The sequence below is a fragment of the Neodiprion pinetum genome, chromosome 4, assembly GCF_021155775.2.
Source record: "Neodiprion pinetum isolate iyNeoPine1 chromosome 4, iyNeoPine1.2, whole genome shotgun sequence".
Taxonomy (NCBI): domain Eukaryota; kingdom Metazoa; phylum Arthropoda; class Insecta; order Hymenoptera; family Diprionidae; genus Neodiprion; species Neodiprion pinetum.
Window position 1 is genome coordinate 1,036,477 of NC_060235.2, and position 23,256 is coordinate 1,059,732.

Genomic DNA, 23,256 nt, shown 5'->3' on the forward strand with positions numbered 1-23,256 from the left:
AGGTGGCGTCGTTATTCAAGGGTGTAAAGCGATCCGCTGATCGCCGAGTCATAATTTAAGAACGATAACGATAATCGAGGTGGACCCGATGCGGAACGCCGAGAGAATCGCGGCCGGTAGGTACCGAAGATATCATTTCCATTCAAGGAGAGGAATAAAGTGTTACACTGCTGCTCGAGACTTTTTAAAATTCAAAAGGTGGAACAGTCGAGGCTTAAAGTCGGCCTGGCGGGACGGGGCGAGGTAACAACGGCCGTAAATTTAACGAAATTCACCCTCGACTTTCCCTTTCCCCAAAATTCTTTCGATCCCGCAGCAGCGAGAGGCGGACACGCACGTTTTTCGTTGTTTTTCTTTTTTTTTTTTTATTATTATTTTTGCGAACTTACGATTTTTGTGTAAGCAAATTTTCGAGTGTTTTTTTATTTGATGAATCTGGTAAAGTCTGTTTCGAGTATGTCGGAGGGATGCGTAAAACAGTAATACGGCAGGTATAAGCTGCTCGTTTCGCGGACAAATTTTGGTTCGTTTTTTATTCCTCTTTTAACGGCAGCTGAATTCTGCTGGGATAATTTTATTCCGCGGAAACGAGCGCGTCAAATATTAACCGTATAAAATTGGCGAGTCTGTGAAAATCGCGCCGTAAAAATGTCGCTTCGACGTGTAAAAGACGCGAAAGTGTGCAGTAATGGCGGTCCTCCCTCCGGTAGAGATCTTCGACTTTCTCTACTCTTTCTCCTCAGTTTCGCATTCCGGTATCTTTCTCTCGGGAAAAGACGAAGCGAGGTAAGTTTGCGAAACTGGGAACTTCCAAGGAACAACGCGCCGCTGGAGGCTGCTGCTGCTACTGTTTCACCAGATAATGGCTCCGTTAAGGGTTTATTTATACAACACTTCGCGGCGGGGCTGATAAGTGCCGTGGGTCAGGTAATTCGGGCCGCGATGAATTGGAGGAAACGATGAACGTTGGGACAACTGCCAGACTCTCTATCTCTCACTCGCTCTCTCTTTATAAGAATCTCGTTTCCCAGTCGTTAGACCGCAGGTAATTGTCGGGTAATTTCTTTGTCCGGGAATGGATTTACTCTTCTTCTTTTTGTTCCGCTTCTGCAAAAACAGCCTCAACGACATCGGCCGTTACGTCCTCCGACGGCTTTCGGAAGCCTCCCTTGGAATATTTAATTTTAATCCCTCTCGAATTCTCTTTGTTAAATTTTCAAGCGAAACAAAAATTTCGAGCGTATCCAATTCTCGCGGTTATTAGGTGCACGAACACTGGGAACGAGGCTCGGCTAAGAACGAATCGCATGCGTGGGAAGATTCACGTAATTAATTTGAAACGCGCCGCATTGCGTTGATTAAAAAAACCGGCCACCCCAGAAAAATAATCATTTTTTGTCTGTATAAAAAGCATATGGCACAATGGAACGGGCACAGGTTTGAGATGCGAGTGTAAACCTCGCTCTGTGAATACAAACTTGGTTGATGAACGCAAAAGATAAGTAATCATAAAAAATGTGTATTAAACATGAATTTAAGTGGTCAAAATTTCAGAACTTGTACCTTTCTAAGATATCTTAGCCTTGATATTGTTTCAAATAATTATCGCACTTGCCTTTCTGCATGCGTATATAAGTTATGGCATCTTCATCCCAGGTCATTGACAAAAAATACGATAATGGCTTGGATTGATCAATTTCCGTAGTTTAGTACGTTGAGGAAAAAAAAAAAAAAACACCACAGTCAGAATGACACTGCGCAAAATGGTGAAAATCGCGGAAATGCAATAGGGAGAATGAATGGAAGCTCGTGAAATACTAAAAGGGAGAAAACTACTAAATGAGACGTTGCATCTATAAAGACGAGGTAATAACAACAATAACGATGTGAAAACGGAGACGCCGTAGTCGCGGGGCAATTAGGAGAAGGTACAGACGCAGACAGGGAGGGACTCGGGGACGGCTGGAAAAGATAAACTATTGCGGAAGTATCAAATTGAATCGGCGCGGGTCGCGCTGCAGTCTGAAGACGGCATGATGAAACTCCAAATTAACATCAATCAGCTAGTTCTCCAATTGCGTTACCGAAAGCTTCAGGGGGTTTTAGCGCGAAGTAAACTCTGGCAATTATCCGAAAATTTGGAATTGTCGTTTAAAACCCGACGGCGCGACTCGTTAGGGTCTCGCGAAATTTTCCAGACTGGGGTTGCAATTGCGAATTTAAAAAGTTCCAGAAGCACCGAAATTTTTGGTGGTAAAACTTGAAGCTAGAAATCAAACTTTGACGAAACATCAAAATTTAGAATGGCCCGAAACCCGAGGCTCAAAGTTCCGAAAGAGCGTAACTCCGAAAAGTCAAAGTTCCGAAAGCGCAAAAATTAGAAAATTTTAAAATCTAACTTTTTTTTGTCATCCATATTTACGAACCCCTGGAAAGCCTTGCTTTTTCCCATTAGAAAAGCATCGGTTATTCGAAATGAAACATCGAAATTCCGAATGATCCAAGATTTTCAGTTCCGTGAATTTCTGGCTTGGTGAAATTTCATCACCTTCTTTATATTGTATTATCGATATTTTTACGTTCGGAATCCTAGTCATTCCAATTTTTACACCCACTCGTCGAGTAAACTATGCTGTGTGGGTATATTTTAATTTTCGGAATTTCACCCCATCGGAACTTCAATTTTCCGAATTTTCCTCTATCGTAACTCGAATTTTCGAAATCTCGCATTTCGAAACTTTGCGCCTTTGTATTTCCGACCATTCGAAACTTTGTTGCCTCGTTAAAGTTTACTTTCTTAACTTCATGTTTCAATTTTCCATCGTTCAGCAAGCGAGGAATCCGAATGATTAGCCGCCGTTCTCGCAGCTGAACGGACGTCCAGCTCTTGACGAATTGTTCGTTCTTACGAATTTGTTTTGTCGATTTTCATTGTGTGCGCGAATAGCGTATTCTTCTCGAAGGAACGAACGCGTGCCTCTCGAACTTGAGGGCGTAAAATTGACGATTTCATTCGGGAATCGAGGAGCGAGGAGGGAGGCGCGCGTTTTCGGGAACGAGCGATAGACAGCCGTGGGTCCAGAGATGGGATCTTGCGTATTCGGGTTGCGTCACAGCTATCTTCCATCCGAAAGGCCGCGATACTCATACAGAAAAGCAGGACATTACAATGCGATCTGTGTTCCAGCGGTGACGGTGGAGGCAGGGAATGCCGCCATAAATATTTATAAGACGATGCAGTTTCGGCATGGGCGATGCTCCACATCCGCGCTACTTCGTGACCTTATGTGATGTATTGTATCCAACAGATTCCCAATCGGTATTAAGGCCTCGTGGTCCGAGAACTGCTCAATTTTTATACGCAATGCCTGCTTTGGTATCGAATTAAACGAAGCCGCGATGCGACAATTTTGATTAACCCGTCACGGTTTTGCGGGAACTGACCGGATAACCATCGACCTGTGAAATTGCAATAGCTTCCGTCGCCGCTTTGGAATATTTGTATTTTGAATCAGACGAAGGATGGTTCGGCTAAGCTATTCTACGACTTGTAACTATTCGTTTCAAAAATTGCGAAAATGTAATCCGTCCACTTTGGATTTTATTAGCGATAGTTGAGCAATATTAAATCTTAATCCTATGTTCCTTTTTATAGTTCAGGCATGCAGTCTCAAATTCGGGTCTTAGTTGCTCTTTCCGGATCTTCACAGCTCAGTTTGACTCAATAAAACCTCGAAGCTCTCGGAAATTCTTGATCGAAATTGAGTCTCTAAATCCTAACATCTGAGTCACGATTAATAGGAACTCGAATCTGCGATAATCGTGAAGAGCAATCGTCAAAAATTAATAATTTCGGTACCTATACCTTTCGTCGCGCGATGCGAATCAATTCGGGCTCTGCGGGTGGCTCTGCGTGTCCCGTTGATTGTGAAATTACGTCGAATAATTGTACAAATTGCGTATAATGAACGAGGAATACTCACAAGCGTATCCGCACTCGGAATAAACATTATTTGTTATAACAGGATATTTTATTGAAATCCCCTTGATCAATCTGACGTGAAAATATGTTCAAAGTAGAGAAGGTTTTGTTTGATGTGACAAAATTCCAAAAAACAATTTTCACGTGAATTAATTTGATTTAACAAACGTCCTCTAGATTCAACGAACTAGATCGTCCTAACGAAACAAATACCTTGTTGCAATGCATATAGTCGTTGATCGCATTCACGGAACAAAAAAGTAATTTATTTATGTTATAAGAAGGAGAGTAGACAAGATATTATTTTTAAATTAAATAAGAATATGGTCAACTGTAAATCAATGCTAAAATTCGTCAACTTTTGAGAGATGTTATTCAATTCAAAGAAACTTTTCTCCTAGTGTACAAGTCATTCTAAATCTATTATGCCTATTATTACTTCCATTATCGCGGCTGATGACGTTTGACGATGACCTCGATCTATTACCGTTTCGTTCAACACCTGCTGTAAAAGCATCAAGTGGTAGAGAATTTGGTTAATAGATTTAATGAAGGGAAAATTGATGTACTTTATAAATTCACTAATGCCAAATACGACGCCAGTGAGATTTCGGGCAATGAAATGAATATGATGAAAGGTAATTCGCCGAGGTTGAAAAGGACACTGATAATTCGAGGACGGAAAGTTTGTATAAAAAACAACGATTCAAACAAGCCCAGGGTTCACGACTTCCAAACAGGACAGGGCACCGGGCAGACCTGTCTACGATGCGATAACTATATCGAATGAGAAGAATTCAGCGAGGGGTCAAGTAGGGCATACGGTGTATATGTACTACAAAGAAAATGGATTCGCCATTGCTTGCACGAAGGGATTATCCAACGCTGAATAACAATGCACATCGCAATAGCTAGGACAAAGGAGGAAAGAAGTTTTAACGTTTCGGAATTTGTATACTTGTATGAAATAGGGGTGATTGAATTGTCGAGTTCAAAAGCATCGTGTACTTTATTGAAAAACCAGAACGTTTCCGTTGTTTATGATGTATTTGTGACAATGACTGGGTTATAACCGTGTTAATAAATCTTTGACGACAAGTTAGAGTTGTCACGAATTTCTTGCATAACTTTTTGCACGAAGGCAGGGGATGGCTCTCGCAGATCATACGACCATCCAATTTTTGAAAATAAATAAATGAATAATCCTGTCAAAATGAATGGCGAGTACGGCAATTCAGAAGCCTTGTAGTCCCAGGGGAACGTGTGGTGATAGTTGTGAAAGCCTTCACCGTGTGTTACCAAAGATAACATGATGTTTTCTGCAGGATTGATCACCCTGTAACGAATAAATTCCAATGCATCACAGACGTTGCATCGTTATCTCATCATGTCTATACAATTTACAGCTCTTTGATTACTTGCAAGGTCCATACCTGTTGTACGGGCGATAACCCCAAAGATGTGCCGCACTGTTGATGCTCCACGTAGAATTAAGGACGATCACATAGCGTATGAAGCATTGAGCCAAAATCGCATGTAGCATCGTTTCACCCCATAATATAACAGGTACTGCCACCGGAATTATGATGCAAAATATATAGAACAGCGCTCCGTCATATCTGTCGGTATTTCGTGATTTGTTTATTATATTTCGTTATTTTTATACGTGCACTTTTATAACACCTACATCTATAAGTATACATGGGTTGAAATTGTAGATGAGAAACGGACTACACACTTTCCTCTTTCCAACTCACAAATGACGGGAACAATCATCGAAACTTTAGGATTACTCACTTCTTATTGAACATGACTACTGGGTCAGCAATGATATCACTCATGTCAACTTCCCTGCCTCGACGACGGGAGGATTAATCCTACTTAATCATTCATAAGTGCTATTGATGATTATGCATGAGTTTGACGGAAATTGCAGCGCGCGTCGATAGAAATGAATATGAATAGTATGACATTGTTATAACCTTTTCGGTCTTAGCTTCAACGGATTCTACACCGGGACGACGATAACTCGTGCATGAAATTTCGCTGTAGAGATATTCGAAAAATCACTTGGCAGGTCATTCGTTTGTTGTGTGTATGTACTTTGAGCTTGTGTTGAAGGTGTGTATTGTGCAGGATTTTATGTTCTACGCACGAGATAACAAGTTATAAAAAATGGCATGCACTTTAATGCAATAAAATTAATAATCCAATGTTTCGAACTCACTCCAAAAAACGGTCAACCATTTCATCCGTACAGCAGACAGTCCAAAACCGTACACGATACAAGCAAATGCAAAACGGACGTGATAAAACGCCAGCCACAAAATGGTTTTCCATCTAAAATTCCGTCGAATCTCTTCCGTCTCGATCAGCTTCACGTCGTTCGATTCATTAAGTACTTTTTCGCGTGATTGCTCCAACGTGTAATTCTCGTCGGCAAGCATCCCGATACATCTTACTTAAATCACTATCGAACAGACAAACGAAGTTGGCCAAATATCAGCTGACTGACAACTCGTCAGCTCACCGAGTTGGCAATAAGCCTCGTCATGCAGGCAGTATCTATTAGACCCGCCGATCACCACTTATGTAGGAACGCTCGATTTAACTGCGTTCGAATGTCAATAAAAATGGAATAACATTTATAGAAGGAAACCAGTCATAGATTATTGCTTTGGCGTGTAGTTAAGCAAATCGCACCAAGAATTTGCATCGGCAACGAACGAAATACGAATTTTAATATTAAAGTGACGCTATACGTGATGTGTTCTAATATGCATGAGAATCGCTATCCTGTTTAGCCGTTCAAATGCTGTTCGTATGAGGTGACTCGACAGGCTTTGTATAGACGGTTATAGTGTGAAATGCGTGGTCTAATCAGAAATCGCAACATTACCCTTCATTGTAGAGTTCTCATGCAGCGTCACAAAAGGTTAACGATAAGATCAGCGGAAGTATAATAGTGACACATGCCGAATGAAGGTATCATTAATTTGCAAGAAAGTGATAGAAATCACTCTGCGCTTATGAATTATAAATAATCTTAGATAATGAATTATAAATGTATGGCTGTCAATGATACCGCACAAATCACGGATATGGTTCAGTCAAAAAAATAACATGAAAAATATCAAGTGAAAGTGAAAATATTGCGAGGTTCGACCTACGGATTTCACGTGGACTGCCCTATGCTGAACATTCTCAAGGGTAAGAACGCTAATTTTGCGCGTGTGAACTTGCTCTTGAATACGTAACTTGATACGTAAGACAATACATTCGCAAGCATGGAGTAGAAGGAGGCAAAATTGTGCGAATAAAAACAATAAACCATAGTATAGGTGGCGCTGTTAATAATGCGGAACCGCTTACTTCCAGTTGACTGTGATATAGTCATCACACTTACGCGTACTTTACCTATCTCGGGGCAACATAACCGTGCTAACAAAGGCTGCATCGTTGTTGGGTCGTGTCTTACGAAGTGTTAACGAATGAAACTTTTTATTAATAAAATCAACAATGCGTAAAACGTGCGTAATTAATGAAAAAGGTCGCTTCAAGATATGAAATTACCTAATTAATGAAATCATGCAGTCACACGACGGCCTGCAGCAGCCCAGAGACGTGGACTTCAAAAAAGCCGTGGATTCACGAAGATACTGGCATCGCACGATGCAACCAACAATAAATACGATTTAATTCTGACGGGAAAACCTAAACACGATTAACCTGACAATGAGATCAACGCTGAATTTCTACGCCATGAAATTTTCCAAATTTACTGTTCATCCTGAGCAGTAATGAATTCGTGGAGTGAGGCTTCTGACTTACCCCCAACACTTCGAGCTACTGGCGGATCCGCGTCCTCGACGGTGACTGGACACGAGGCGAACTGCATCTTAATGATCTACACCTAATTGTTGTTGCGTTTCGTTCTCACAGAATTTCGGACAAAAACGTGTGGCCTTGCGACGATATTGTTTCGCGTATTTGAAAAGCGCGTTTAGGTACGCGGAATTTGCGTTTATTATCCTGTGTATGTTTAGTATGGGGCAGTCCACGTAGAATCCATAGGTCGAAGCTCCCACCATTTTCGAATTCACTTGCTACTATTTTTTCTTTTTGTTTTTTTTTTTACTGAATTACTTTTATAACTTTTGCGGTATTATTCACAGCCATACATTTAGTATCCTAACATTTTCGAGTTTTTTTATAATTCGTAAGCGCAGCCTGATTTCCATAACTTCCTGTTCACGTGATTATACCTTATTCCAGTCAAATCAAGCGAACGTCAACATTTGATTCCTTTGACGCAATGTTATGCTAACGAATTTGGCCACACGTGTCAATCAAAGGTGTTCGCGTAAAATCTATAAGTCGCACGGACATCAGTTCAAACGGTTAATTAAGAAATCAGTATTATCCGTAATGAAACACATCGTACATAGCGACACGTTGGTATTTGAATTCGTATTTTGATCACGGCACATGGAAATTCTCAGTGTAATCTATTAAAATATGTACCGATTTTGAATCTACGCACTTCGCAACGAGCTCGCACACCTATATATAAGTGGTGTTCAGTCGGTCTACAGATTTGTAATAGATACCGGATAACGCGGTTCGTCGGTTATTTGATTTTGTGTTCCGGTTTGGTGAGCTGACATTTAGCCAACTTCGTTAGTCTGTGCGACAGCGATTCAAGTAAAATATATCAGGATGCTCGCCGACGACACTGACGCATTGGTATTTAGTAAATCGAACGCCGTGAAGCAAATTACGTCGGAAGAGGTTCGACGGAATTTAGTATGGAAAAACATTTTTCGGCTAGGGTTTTTCCACGTGGGATTTGTGTTTGCTTGTAGCGTCTACGGCTTTGGGCTATCTGCTGTACCGATAAAATGGTTAACCGTTTTGTGGGGTTAGTTGAGAAATTGGAATATTAATTTTATTAATCTAAGGTGCACGCCATTATCTAACATGTTATCCCGTGCGTAAAATACAAGATACCGCACAATACGTGTATTTAGCACAACCCTTAAGTATATGCGGATTGCATTGAAAATTGCTCTACATTTCATGACAAGAAACATTTGGAATTGGGATTGACTTATAGTACAAAGACTTTACTTTCGACGCTCAGACTTTGATAGCTGCGCGCAATGATAGCGGTAAAGTTTGTAAAACTAATTGCACCGCGTAAATTCAGAACAAACGAATGACCTGCTCGGTTATTTCTTGAATACTTCTGAAATGTGGATCGAAATTTTAAACACGGATTATGGTAGCCCTTGTGTAGAATTGGTTTGAGCTACGACAAAGACTATAATGTAACGTCCTGAGAGTCGTTTATTTCCGATCGGTAAGAAATTGACTGGGTTCGGCTTCGCTTTTACATTCGATGACAACCGGGAGTTAGAATAAGGGTTAAGTACAATCAAGTATGTTTCGAATAACAATAATATGTTCATTATGAGGAAGATGATGGAACAGTAGGCACCAAGTGTGCAGTTCAGAATGTAGGTGAATAGTGGGCTGGGATAAGTGGAATTAAGCCTTGGCGAGTGCAGAGAGCAGAGTGCTGGATCAGGGTTCTGGGGATGGAGGGCGATAGTCAGATAAAATGGAGAGTTTGTTAGGAGAGACAGAAAATGAGTCGTAGGACGTGCGCCGCGATTTCATTGTAATTTATACACAATCATCACTCATCAGCACTCATCAATCGTCCAGTTACTGGTATTATTTCAAGTCAAACAAAATGATTGCACGAACTGTAGTTTAGTTATCTTTTCACCTTGGACAAACTTTTCACAACCGGAGACTGAAAATTTTTACTTTCAATTAATTCAACGAAATTTAAATTTGCACAGCCGTGATCGGCTATTACGTATCGGGAATAGGAATAACCGCGGGAGTTCATCGTCTCTGGAGCCACCGAGCCTACAAGGCAACCCTCGGCTTACGAATCATGTTGATGCTAATGTACTCCGCCGCTGGCCTGGTGAGTAGCAAACAGATTTTTGGTGTAAATCGTGAAACGAACTTTAACTGTTGAATATTGATTTTGCAGTACGGTATATTTTACTGGGTCAAGGATCACAGAATCCACCACAAGTATTCCGATACCGATGCCGATCCCCACAACGTGAAGCGAGGCTTCTTCTTCTCCCACATTGGATGGCTTATGGTTGAAAGACATCCCGAATACCGTCGTCGACAAAAGGAAATCGACTTGAGCGATATCATCGCTGACCCAGTGGTCATGTTCAATAAGAAGTGAGTAGTCTCAAAATTTGGACGATTATTTCTGCTATCCGTGAGTTGGAATGAGAAAGTGTGTAGTCAAGTTGACGTATACAATTCCGACCCATGTATGCCTATAGACGTAGATTTAGTAAATGAATACGCACAGAAATAACAAAATAAAATGAATAAATCACCAAATATTCACAGATATGAGAGAGAGCTGTTCATCATATTTTGCATCGCAATTCCGGTGGCAGTACCCGTTATATTTTGGGGTGAAACGTTGCTGCATGCGATTTTGACTCAATGCTTCATACGCTTTGTTTTCACACTTCATTGTACTTTGAGCGTCAACAGTGTGGCACATCTTTGGGGTTATCGCCCGTACAACAGGTACGGAATTCATGAAAAATCTCCTATAGACGTGTGAGTTAGATAGATATAATTACACAATGTTTCAATATTTGTGAAATATTGAAATTTTTTGTTCGCAGGGTGATCAATCCGGCAGAAAACTCCATAGTTTCTTTGCTGACAGCCGGTGAAGGCTTTCACAACTATCACCACACGTTCCCCTGGGACTACAAGGCGTCCGAATGGCCATACTTGAGTTTGAATTACACTACATTATTTATTCATGCTTTATGGAAAATTGGATGGGCGTATGATTTGCGAGAACCTTCACCCGCCCTCGTGCAAAAAGTTATCCACGAAATTGGTCATAAATCTAACGCGTCATACCTGATTCATTAACACGGTTATAACCCAACCGTTCTCCGAAATACTTAGGAAATGTCGAAAATATTGTGGCATTCGATAAAGTCAATTATGATTTCAAAGTAGACGAGATAATCGCCTTAAGCCCATTCAAGTATTCGAGTTTCTAAAAATTTCCTTCCCGGTTGGGGTAAACCATCCGCATTGTGCGCCATTTTGTATCGTTGGATCGTTCCGTCGTGCGTCTCGCGTGCAATATTGAATTCCGTTTTCAAATACCGTTTTCGCATTGTCTGTAGTCCCACCAGCGCCGTATTTGACATTGGTGAGTTTAGAAAAAACAATTATTTCTCTCCAATAAAATCCCTCAACCAAATTCCCTTACACTTGATGCAATTGAAAAAAGTACTGTAGGCAATCGTAATGGATCAGAGACATCGTCGAATTCCATTAGTCGCGTCAATGAAAGTAGTAACAGGTACATTAAATTTGAAGTGAATTATACACTCAGACAAAAGTTTTTTCACGTCAAATTGAAATCTTCTCCACATCATCAACTTTTTCCGTTGCTATACAGTTGACCAGAGTCATCTTTAATTTGGAATAATATTTTGTTTGCCTTACTTCGTTCAACACAAATAAATCAGCTCATTGATTCAACAACACAATTAATAACTATGTGCATTCTATTGAGGTATTTTTGTCAGAGGACAATCTATTACGTTTAATCTAGAAGAAGCTTATATATATGTATATACGTATGTCGAAAAAATTTCTGTAAAAATTATGTTTTGACATTTTGTGAAATAAAAGAAAAAAAACTGTCCTTACTTTGTACGCATTTTCATTTCGGACTAAACGAAGACATGTGGAATGACGCATACATTGCACAACGACTGCAAAAATAGAATGTTCCCCATGTGAGTAAAGCTAACCCCTCTGTATTTTTGGCGAAAATTTTCGCGATTTTCAAAAGTGCTGGAATAAATTAATTGTGGCACTATTCCGACGTAATTTTGCGAGAGGAATCGATCGGGCGCAGTCTCAATACGCTGCAATCAACGCATCGAAAGTTACAGCCAAAAAACGGAAATCTGAATTGTCGACATTTTTCAGCAAATGCCTTTTTCCTCGTATCTTCTCTCCCGTTGATCCCACGCTTCTTTTGCTGCGTTTTCTGAGTTCCTTGGGGTCCAATTGGTCGGGAAAGAGTCATACGAATCAATTCTGAGACGAAAAATTTTTTGGTCAAAAAAAAAGGAGGGTTAACTCCTTTGTATTTTTAGCGAAAATTTTCGCGATTTTCAAAAGTGCTGGAATAAATTAATTGTGGCACTATTCCGACGTAATTTTGCGAGAGAAATCGATTGGGCGCAGTCCCAATACGCTGCGATCAACGCATCGGAAGTTACAGCCAAAAAACGAAAACCCGAATTTTCGACATTTTTCAGCAAATGCTTTTTTTCTCGTATCTTCTCTCCCGTTGATCCCACGCTTCTTTTGCTGCGTTTTCTGAGTTCCTTGTGGTCCAATTGGTCGGGAAAGAGTCATACGAATCGATTCTGAGACGAAAAATTTTTTGGTCAAAAAAAAAGGAAGGTTAACCCCTTTGTATTTTTGGCGAAAATTTTCGCGATTTTCAAAAGTGCTGGAATAAATTAATTGTGGCACTATTCCGACGTAATTTTGCGAGAGAAATCGATTGGGCGCAGTCCCAATACGCTGCGATCAACGCATCAAAAGTTACAGCCAAAAAACGAAAACCTGAATGTTCGACATTTTTCAGCAAATGCTTTTTTCCTCGTATCTTCTCTCCCGTTGATCCCACGCTTCTTTTGCTGCGTTTTCTGAGTTCCTTGGGGTCCAATTGGTCGGGAAAGAGTCATACGAATCAATTGTGGGACGAAAAATTTTTTGGTCAAAAAAAAAGGAAGGTTGACCCCTTTGTATTTTTAGCGAAAATTTTCGCGATTTTCAAAAGTGCTGGAATAAATTAATTGTGGCACTATTCCGACGTAATTTCGCGAGAGAAATCGATTGGGCGCAGTTCCAATACGCTGCGATCAACGCATCGAAAGTTACAGCCGAAAAACAAAAACCTGAATTTTCGACATTTTTCAGCAAATGCTTTTTTTCTCGTATCTTCTCTCCAGTTGATCCCATGCTTCTTTTGCTGCGTTTTCTGAGGTCCTTGGGGTCCGATTGGTCGGGAACGAGTCATACGAATCAATTCTGAGACGAAAAATTTTTTGGTCAAAAAAAAAGGAAGGTTAACCCCTTTGTATTTTTGGCGAAAATTTTCGCGATTTTCAAAAGTGCTGGAATAAATTAATTGTGGCACTATTCCGACGTAATTTTGCGAGAGAAATCGATTGGGCGCAGTTCCAATACGCTGCGATCAACGCATCGAAAGTTACAGCCAAAAAACGAAAACCTGAATGTTCGACATTTTTCAGCAAATGCTTTTTTCCTCGTATCTTCTCTCCCGTTGATCCCACGCTTCTTTTGCTGCGTTTTCTGAGTTCCTTGGGGTCCAATTGGTCGGGAAAGAGTCATACGAATCAATTCTGAGACGAAAAATTTTTTGGTCAAAAAAAAAGGAAGGTTAACCCCTTTGTATTTTTGGCGAAAATTTTCGCGATTTTCAAAAGTGCTGGAATAAATTAATTGTGGCACTATTCCGACGTAATTTCGCGAGAGATATCGATTGGGCGCAGTCCCAATACGCTGCGATCAACGCATCGAAAGTTACAGCCAAAAAACGAAAACCTGATTGTTTGACATTTTTCAGCAAATGCTTTTTTCCTCGTATCTTCTCTCCCGTTGATCCCACGCTTCTTTTGCTGCGTTTTCTGAGTTCCTTGGGGTCCAATTGGTCGGGAAAGAGTCATACGAATCAATTCTGAGTCGAAAAGTTTTTTGGTCAAAAAAAAAGGAAGGTTAACCCCTTTGTATTTTTAGCGAAAATTTTCGCGATTTTCAAAAGTGCTGGAATAAATTAATTGTGGCACTATTCCGACGTAATTTTGCGAGAGAAATCGATTGGGCGCAGTCCCAATACGCTGCGATCAACGCATCGAAAGTTACAGCCAAAAAACGAAAACCCGAATTTTCGACATTTTTCAGCAAATGCTTTTTTTCTCGTATCTTCTCTCCCGTTGATCCCACGCTTCTTTTGCTGCGTTTTCTGAGTTCCTTGGGGTCCAATTGGTCGGGAAAAAGTCATACGAATCAATTCTGAGACGAAAATTTTTTGGTCAAAAAAAAAGGAAAGTTAACCCCTTTGTATTTTTGGCGAAAATTTTCGCGATTCTCAAAAGTGCTGAAATAAATTAATTGTGGCACTATTCCGACGTAATTTCGCGAGAGAAATCGATTGGGCGCAGTTCCAATACGCTGCGATCAACGCATTGAAAGTTACAGCCAAAAAACGAAAACCTGAATGTTCGACATTCTTCAGCAAATGCTTTTTTTCTCGTATCTTCTCTCCCGTTGATCCCACGCTTCTTTTGCTGCGTTTTCTGAGTTCCTTGGGGTCCAATTGGTCGGGAAAAAGTCATACGAATCAATTCTGAGACGAAAAATTTTTTGGTCAAAAAAAAAGGAAGGTAAACCCCTTTGTATTTTAGGCGAAAATTTTCGCGATTTTCAAAAGTGCTGAAATAAATTAATTGTAGCACTATTCCGACGTAATTTTGCGAGAGAAATCGATTGGGCGCAGTCCCAATACGCTGCGATCAACGCATCGAAAGTTACAGCCAAAAAACGAAAACCTGAATGTTCGACATTTTTCAGCAAATGCTTTTTTCCTCGTATCTTCTCTCCCGTTGATCCCACGCTTCTTTTGCTGCGTTTTCTGAGTTCCTTGGGGTCCAATTGGTCGGGAAAGAGTCATACGAATCAATTGTGAGACGAAAAATTTTTTGGTCAAAAAAAAAGGAAGGTTAACCCCTTTGTATTTTTAGCGAAAATTTTCGCGATTTTCAAAAGTGCTGGAATAAATTAATTGTGGCACTATTCCGACGTAATTTCGCAAGAGAAATCGATTGGGCGCAGTTCCAATACGCTGCGATCAACGCATCGAAAGTTACAGCCGAAAAACAAAAACCTGAATTTTCGACATTTTTCAGCAAATGCTTTTTTTCTCGTATCTTCTCTCCAGTTGATCCTATGCTTCTTTTGCTGCGTTTTCTGAGGTCCTTGGGGTCCAATTGGTCGGGAAAGAGTCATACGAATCAATTCTGAGACGAAAAATTTTTTGGTCAAAAAAAAAGGAAGGTTAACCCCTTTGTATTTTTGGCGAAAATTTTCGCGATTTTCAAAAGTGCTGGAATAAATTAATTGTGGCACTATTCCGACGTAATTTTTCGAGAGAAATCGATTGGGTGCAGTCCCAATACGCTGCGATCAACGCATCGAAAGTTACAGCCAAAAAACGAAAACCTGAATGTTCGACATTTTTCAGCAAATGCTTTTTTCCCCGTATCTTCTCTCCCGTTGATCCCACGCTTCTTTTGCTGCGTTTTCTGAGTTCCTTGGGGTCCAATTGGTCGGGAAAGAGTCATACGAATCAATTCTGAGACGAAAAATTTTTTGGTCAAAAAAAAAGGAAGGTTAACCCCTTTGTATTTTTGGCGAAAATTTTCGCGATTTTCAAAAGTGCTGGAATAAATTAATTGTGGCACTATTCCGACGTAATTTTGCGAGAGAAATCGATTGGGTGCAGTCCCAATACGCTGCGATCAACGCATCGAAAGTTACAGCCAAAAAACGAAAACCTGAATGTTCGACATTTTTCAGCAAATGCTTTTTTCCCCGTATCTTCTCTCCCGTTGATCCCACGCTTCTTTTGCTGCGTTTTCTGAGTTCCTTGGGGTCCAATTGGTCGGGAAAGAGTCATACGAATCAATTCTGAGTCGAAAAATTTTTTGGTCAAAAAAAAAGGAAGGTTAACCCCTTTGTATTTTTGGCAAAAATTTTCGCGATTTTCAAAAGTGCTGGAATAAATTAATTGTTGCACTATTCCGACGTAATTTTGCGAGAGAAATCGATTGGGCGCAGTCCCAATACGCTGCGATCAACGCATCGAAAGTTACAGCCAAAAAACGAAAATCTGAATTTTCGACATTTTTCAGCAAATGCTTTTTTCCTCGTATCTTCTCTTCCGTTGATCCCACGCTTCTTTTGCTGCGTTTTCTGAGTTCCTTGGGGTCCAATTGGTCGGGAAAAAGTCATACGAATCAATTCTGAGACGAAAATTTTTTGGTCAAAAAAAAAGGAAAGTTAACCCCTTTGTATTTTTGGCGAAAATTTTCGCGATTCTCAAAAGTGCTGAAATAAATTAATTGTAGCACTATTCCGACGTAATTTCGCGAGAGAAATCGATTGGGCGCAGTTCCAATACGCTGCGATCAACGCATTGAAAGTTACAGCCAAAAAACGAAAACCTGAATGTTCGACATTCTTCAGCAAATGCTTTTTTCCTCGTATCTTCTCTCCCGTTGATCCCACGCTTCTTTTGCAGCGTTTCCTGAGTCCCTTGGGGTCCAATTGGTCGGGAAAGAGTCATACGAATCAATTCTGAGACGGAAAATTTTTTGGTCAAAAAAAAAGGAAGGTTAACCCCTTTGTATTTTTGGCGAAAATTTTCGCGATTTTCAAAAGTGCTGGAATAAATTGATTGTGACACTATTCCGACGTAATTTTGCGAGAAAAATCGATTGGGCGCAGTGCCAATACGCTGCGATCAACGCATCGAAAGTTACAGCCAAAAAACGAAAATCTGAATTTTCGACATTTTTCAGCAAATGCTTTTTTCCTCGTATCTTCTCTTCCGTTGATCCCACGCTTCTTTTGCTGCGTTTTCTGAGTTCCTTGGGGTCCAATTGGTCGGGAAAAAGTCATACGAATCAATTCTGAGACGAAAATTTTTTGGTCAAAAAAAAAGGAAAGTTAACCCCTTTGTATTTTTGGCGAAAATTTTCGCGATTCTCAAAAGTGCTGAAATAAATTAATTGTGGCACTATTCCGACGTAATTTCGCGAGAGAAATCGATTGGGCGCAGTTCCAATACGCTGCGATCAACGCATTGAAAGTTACAGCCAAAAAACGAAAACCTGAATGTTCGACATTCTTCAGCAAATGCTTTTTTCCTCGTATCTTCTCTCCCGTTGATCCCACGCTTCTTTTGCAGCGTTTTCTAAGTCCCTTGGGGTCCAATTGGTCGGGAAAGAGTCATACGAATCAATTCTGAGACGGAAAATTTTTTGTTAAAAAAAAAAGGAAGGTTAACCCCTTTGTATTTCTGGCGAAAATTTTCGCGATTTTCAAAAGTGCTGGAATAAATTAATTGTGGCACTATTCCGACGTAATTTTGCGAGAGAAATCGATTGGGCGCAGTCCCAATACGCTGCGATCAACGCATCGAAAGTTACAGCCAAAAAACGAAAACCTGAATTTTCGACATTTTCCAGCCAATGCTTTTTTTCTCGTATCTTCTCTTCCGTTGATCCCACGCTCCTTTTGCTGCGTTTTCTGAGTTCCTTGGGGTCCGATTGGTCGGGAACGAGTCATACGAATCAATTCTGAGACGAAAAATTTTTTGTTAAAAAAAAAAGGAAGGTTAACCCCTTTGTATTTCTGGCGAAAATTTTCGCGATTTTCAAAAGTGCTGGAATAAATTAATTGTGGCACTATTCCGACGTAATTTTGCGAGAGAAATCGATTGGGCGCAGTCCCAATACGCTGCGATCAACGCATCGAAAGTTACAGCCGAAAAACAAAAACCTGAATTTTCGACATTTTTCAGCAAATGCTTTTTTTCTCGTATCTTCTCTCCAGTTGATCCCATGCTTCTTTTGCTGCGTTTTCTGAGGTCCTTGGGGTCCGATTGGTCGGGAACGAGTCATACGAATCAATTCTGAGACGAAAAATTTTTTGATCAAAAAAAAAGGAAGGTTAACCCCTTTGTATTTTTGGCGAAAATTTTCGCGATTTTCAAAAGTGCTGGAATAAATTAATTGTGGCACTATTCCGACGTAATTTTGCGAGAGAAATCGATTGGGCGCAGTTCCAATACGCTGCGATCAACGCATCGAAAGTTACAGCCAAAAAACGAAAACCTGAATGTTCGACATTTTTCAGCAAATGCTTTTTTCCTCGTATCTTCTCTCCCGTTGATCCCACGCTTCTTTTGCTGCGTTTTCTGAGTTTCTTGGGGTCCAATTGGTCGGGAAAGAGTCATACGAATCAATTCTGAGACGAAAAATTTTTTGGTCAAAAAAAAAGGAAGGTTAACCCCTTTGTATTTTTGGCGAAAATTTTCGCGATTTTCAAAAATGCTGGAATAAATTAATTGTGGCACTATTCCGACGTAATTTCGCGAGAGAAATCGATTGGGCGCAGTCCCAATACGCTGCGATCAACGCATCGAAAGTTACAGCCAAAAAACGAAAACCTGAATGTTCGACATTTTTCAGCAAATGCTTTTTTCCTCGTATCTTCTCTCCCGTTGATCCCACGCTTCTTTTGCTGCGTTTTCTGAGTTCCTTGGGGTCCAATTGGTCGAGAAAGAGTCATACGAATCAATTGTGAGACGAAAAATTTTTTGGTCAAAAAAAAAGGAAGGTTAACCCCTTTGTATTTTAGGCGAAAATTTTCGCGATTTTCAAAAGTGCTGGAATAAATTAATTGTGGCACTATTCCGACGTAATTTCGCGAGAGAAATCGATTGGGCGCAGTTCCAATACGCTGCGATCAACGCATCGAAAGTTACAGCCGAAAAACAAACACCTGAATTTTCGACATTTTTCAGCAAATGCTTTTTTTCTCGTATCTTCTCTCCAGTTGATCCCATGCTTCTTTTGCTGCGTTTTCTGAGGTCCTTGGGGTCCGATTGGTCGGGAACGAGTCATACAAATCAATTCTGAGACGAAAAATTTTTTGATCAAAAAAAAAGGAAGGTTAACCCCTTTGTATTTTTGGCGAAAATTTTCGCGATTTTCAAAAGTGCTGGAATAAATTAATTGTGGCACTATTCCGACGTAATTTTGCGAGAGAAATCGATTGGGCGCAGTTCCAATACGCTGCGATCAACGCATCGAAAGTTACAGCCAAAAAACGAAAACCTGAATGTTCGACATTTTTCAGCAAATGCTTTTTTCCTCGTATCTTCTCTCCCGTTGATCCCACGCTTCTTTTGCTGCGTTTTCTGAGTTCCTTGGGGTCCAATTGGTCGGGAAAGAGTCATACGAATCAATTCTGAGACGAAAAATTTTTTGGTCAAAAAAAAAGGAAGGTTAACCCCTTTGTATTTTTGGCGAAAATTTTCGCGATTTTCAAAAATGCTGGAATAAATTAATTGTGGCACTATTCCGACGTAATTTTGCGAGAGAAATCGATTGGGCGCAGTTCCAATACGCTGCGATCAACGCATCGAAAGTTACAGCCAAAAAACGAAAACCTGAATGTTCGACATTTTTCAGCAAATGCTTTTTTCCTCGTATCTTCTCTCCCGTTGATCCCACGCTTCTTTTGCTGCGTTTTCTGAGTTTCTTGGGGTCCAATTGGTCGGGAAAGAGTCATACGAATCAATTCTGAGACGAAAAATTTTTTGGTCAAAAAAAAAGGAAGGTTAACCCCTTTGTATTTTTGGCGAAAATTTTCGCGATTTTCAAAAATGCTGGAATAAATTAATTGTGGCACTATTCCGACGTAATTTTGCGAGAGAAATCGATTGGGCGCAGTCCCAATACGCTGCGATCAACGCATCGAAAGTTACAGCCAAAAAACGAAAACCTGAATGTTCGACATTTTTCAGCAAATGCTTTTTTCCTCGTATCTTCTCTCCCGTTGATCCCACGCTTCTTTTGCTGCGTTTTCTGAGTTCCTTGGGGTCCAATTGGTCGGAAAAGAGTCATACGAATCAATTCTGAGACGAAAAATTTTTTGGTCAAAAAAAAAGGAAGGTTAACCCCTTTGTATTTTTGGCGAAAATTTTCGCGATTTTCAAAAGTGCTGGAATAAATTAATTGTGGCACTATTCCGACGTCATTTCGCGAGAGAAATCGATTGGGCGCAGTCCCAATACGCTGCGATCAACGCATCGAAAGTTACAGCCAAAAAACGAAAACCTGAATGTTCGACATTTTTCAGCAAATGCTTTTTTCCTCGTATCTTCTCTCCCGTTGATCCCACGCTTCTTTTGCTGCGTTTTCTGAGTTCCTTGGGGTCCAATTGGTCGAGAAAGAGTCATACGAATCAATTGTGAGACGAAAAATTTTTTGGTCAAAAAAAAAGGAAGGTTAACCCCTTTGTATTTTAGGCGAAAATTTTCGCGATTTTCAAAAGTGCTGGAATAAATTAATTGTGGCACTATTCCGACGTAATTTCGCGAGAGAAATCGATTGGGCGCAGTTCCAATACGCTGCGATCAACGCATCGAAAGTTACAGCCGAAAAACAAACACCTGAATTTTCGAAATTTTTCAGCAAATGCTTTTTTTCTCGTATCTTCTCTCCAGTTGATCCCATGCTTCTTTTGCTGCGTTTTCTGAGGTCCTTGGGGTCCGATTGGTCGGGAACGAGTCATACAAATCAATTCTGAGACGAAAAATTTTTTGATCAAAAAAAAAGGAAGGTTAACCCCTTTGTATTTTTGGCGAAAATTTTCGCGATTTTCAAAAGTGCTGGAATAAATTAATTGTGGCACTATTCCGACGTAATTTTGCGAGAGAAATCGATTGGGCGCAGTTCCAATACGCTGCGATCAACGCATCGAAAGTTACAGCCAAAAAACGAAAACCTGAATGTTCGACATTTTTCAGCAAATGCTTTTTTCCTCGTATCTTCTCTCCCGTTGATCCCACGCTTCTTTTGCTGCGTTTTCTGAGTTCCTTGGGGTCCAATTGGTCGGGAAAGAGTCATACGAATCAATTCTGAGACGAAAAATTTTTTGGTCAAAAAAAAAGGAAGGTTAACCCCTTTGTATTTTTGGCGAAAATTTTCGCGATTTTCAAAAGTGCTGGAATAAATTAATTGTGGCACTATTCCGACGTCATTTCGCGAGAGAAATCGATTGGGCGCAGTTCCAATACGCTGCGATCAACGCATCGAAAGTTACAGCCGAAAAACGAAAACCTGAATTTTCGACATTTTTCAGCAAATGCTTTTTTTCTCGTATCTTCTCTCCAGTTGATCCCATGCTTCTTTTGCTGCGTTTTCTGAGGTCCTTGGGGTCCGATTGGTCGGGAACGAGTCATACGAATCAATTCTGAGACGAAAAATTTTTCGATCAAAAAAAAAGGAAGGTTAACCCCTTTGTATTTTTGGCGAAAATTTTCGCGATTTTCAAAAGTGCTGGAATAAATTAATTGTGGCACTATTCCGACGTAATTTTGCGAGAGAAATCGATTGGGCGCAGTTCCAATACGCTGCGATCAACGCATCGAAAGTTACAGCCAAAAAACGAAAACCTGAATGTTCGACATTTTTCAGCAAATGCTTTTTTCCTCGTATCTTCTCTCCCGTTGATCCCACGCTTCTTTTGCTGCGTTTTCTGAGTTCCTTGGGGTCCAATTGGTCGGGAAAGAGTCATACGAATCAATTCTGAGACGAAAAATTTTTTGGTCAAAAAAAAAGGAAGGTTAACCCCTTTGTATTTTTGGCGAAAATTTTCGCGATTTTCAAAAATGCTGGAATAAATTAATTGTGGCACTATTCCGACGTAATTTTGCGAGAGAAATCGATTGGGCGCAGTCCCAATACGCTGCGATCAACGCATCGAAAGTTACAGCCAAAAAACGAAAACCTGAATGTTCGACATTTTTCAGCAAATGCTTTTTTCCTCGTATCTTCTCTCCCGTTGATCCCACGCTTCTTTTGCTGCGTTTTCTGAGTTCCTTGGGGTCCAATTGGTCGGAAAAGAGTCATACGAATCAATTCTGAGACGAAAAATTTTTTGGTCAAAAAAAGAGGAAGGTTAACCCCTTTGTATTTTTGGCGAAAATTTTCGCGATTTTCAAAAGTGCTGGAATAAATTAATTGTGGCACTATTCCGACGTCATTTCGCGAGAGAAATCGATTGGGCGCAGTTCCAATACGCTGCGATCAACGCATCGAAAGTTACAGCCGAAAAACGAAAACCTGAATTTTCGACATTTTTCAGCAAATGCTTTTTTTCTCGTATCTTCTCTCCAGTTGATCCCATGCTTCTTTTGCTGCGTTTTCTGAGGTCCTTGGGGTCCGATTGGTCGGGAACGAGTCATACAAATCAATTCTGAGACGAAAAATTTTTTGGTCAAAAAAAAAGGAAGGTTAACCCCTTTGTATTTTTGGCGAAAATTTTCGCGATTTTCAAAAGTGCTGGAATAAATTAATTGTGGCACTATTCCGACGTAATTTTGCGAGAGAAATTGATTGGGCGCAGTCCCAATACGCTGCGATCAACGCATCGAAAGTTACAGCCAAAAAACGAAAATCTGAATTTTCGACATTTTTTAGCAAATGCTTTTTTCCTCGTATCTTCTCTCCTGTTGATCCCACGCTTCTTTTGCTGCGTTTTCTGAGTTCCTTGGGGTCCAATTGGTCGGGAAAGAGTCATACGAATCAATTCTGAGACGAAAAATTTCTGGGACGAAAAAAAAGGAAGGTTAACCCCTTTGTATTTTTGGCGAAAATTTTCGCAATTTTCAAAAGTGCTGGAATAAATTAATTGTGGCACTATTCCGACGTAATTTCGCGAGAGAAATCGATTGGGCGCAGTCCCAATACGCTGCGATCAACGCATCGAAAGTTACAGCCAAAAAACGAAAACCTGAATGTTCGACATTCTTCAGCAAATGCTTTTTTCCTCGTATCTTCTCTCCCGTTGATCCCACGCTTCTTTTGCAGCGTTTTCTGGGTCCCTTGGGGTCCAATTGGTCGGGAAAGAGTCATACGAATTAATTCTGAGACGGAAAATTTTTTGGTCAAAAAAAAAGGAAGGTTAACCCCTTTGTATTTTTGGCGAAAATTTTCGCGATTTTCAAAAGTGCTGGAATAAATTAATTGTGACACTATTCCGACGTAATTTTGCGAGAGAAATCGATTGGGCGCAGTGCCAATACGCTGCGATCAACGCATCGAAAGTTACAGCCAAAAAACGAAAACCTGAATTTTCGACATTTTTCAGCAAATGCTTTTTTTCTCGTATCGTCTCTCCCGTTGATCCCATGCTTCTTTTGCTGCGTTTTCTGAGGTCCTTGGGGTCCGATTGGTCGGGAACGAGTCATACGAATCAATTCTGAGACGAAAAATTTTTTGGTCAAAAAAAAA

At 40.4% G+C, this 23,256-nt stretch overlaps 2 protein-coding genes across 4 annotated transcripts; one reads left to right on the forward strand and one right to left on the reverse strand.

Moving 5' to 3' along the window:
* Positions 1-4,034: 4,034 nt before the first annotated feature.
* Positions 4,035-6,653, reverse strand: LOC124216209 (acyl-CoA Delta-9 desaturase-like). Of its 2 annotated transcripts, XM_046620459.2 has the most exons (3): positions 5,780-6,183; positions 5,416-5,601; positions 4,035-5,318 (listed from the first exon to the last, which is right to left on the reverse strand). In XM_046620459.2, exons 1-3 carry the CDS (start codon positions 5,821-5,823, stop codon positions 5,060-5,062), a joined length of 489 nt encoding a protein of 162 aa, XP_046476415.1. In that variant the 5' UTR covers positions 5,824-6,183; the 3' UTR covers positions 4,035-5,059. The 2 variants fall into 2 exon arrangements, 1 of the variants encoding a protein (XP_046476415.1); XR_011176917.1 differs by lacking the exons at positions 4,035-5,318; positions 5,780-6,183 and adding an exon at positions 6,210-6,653 and having other exon boundaries at positions 5,463-5,601.
* A 1,900-nt stretch (positions 6,654-8,553) lies between these two features.
* LOC124216202 (acyl-CoA Delta-9 desaturase-like) lies at positions 8,554-11,775 on the forward strand. 2 transcript variants are annotated; one of them, XM_046620443.2, is made up of 5 exons: positions 8,572-8,903; positions 9,853-9,983; positions 10,053-10,258; positions 10,436-10,621; positions 10,723-11,775. In XM_046620443.2, the coding sequence occupies exons 1-5, from the start codon at positions 8,702-8,704 to the stop codon at positions 10,979-10,981; spliced, it is 984 nt and encodes a 327-aa protein (XP_046476399.1). In that variant the 5' UTR covers positions 8,572-8,701; the 3' UTR covers positions 10,982-11,775. The 2 variants fall into 2 exon arrangements, with proteins under 2 accessions (XP_046476400.1, XP_046476399.1); XM_046620444.2 differs by lacking the exon at positions 10,436-10,621 and having other exon boundaries at positions 8,554-8,903.
* Positions 11,776-23,256: the final 11,481 nt, after the last annotated feature.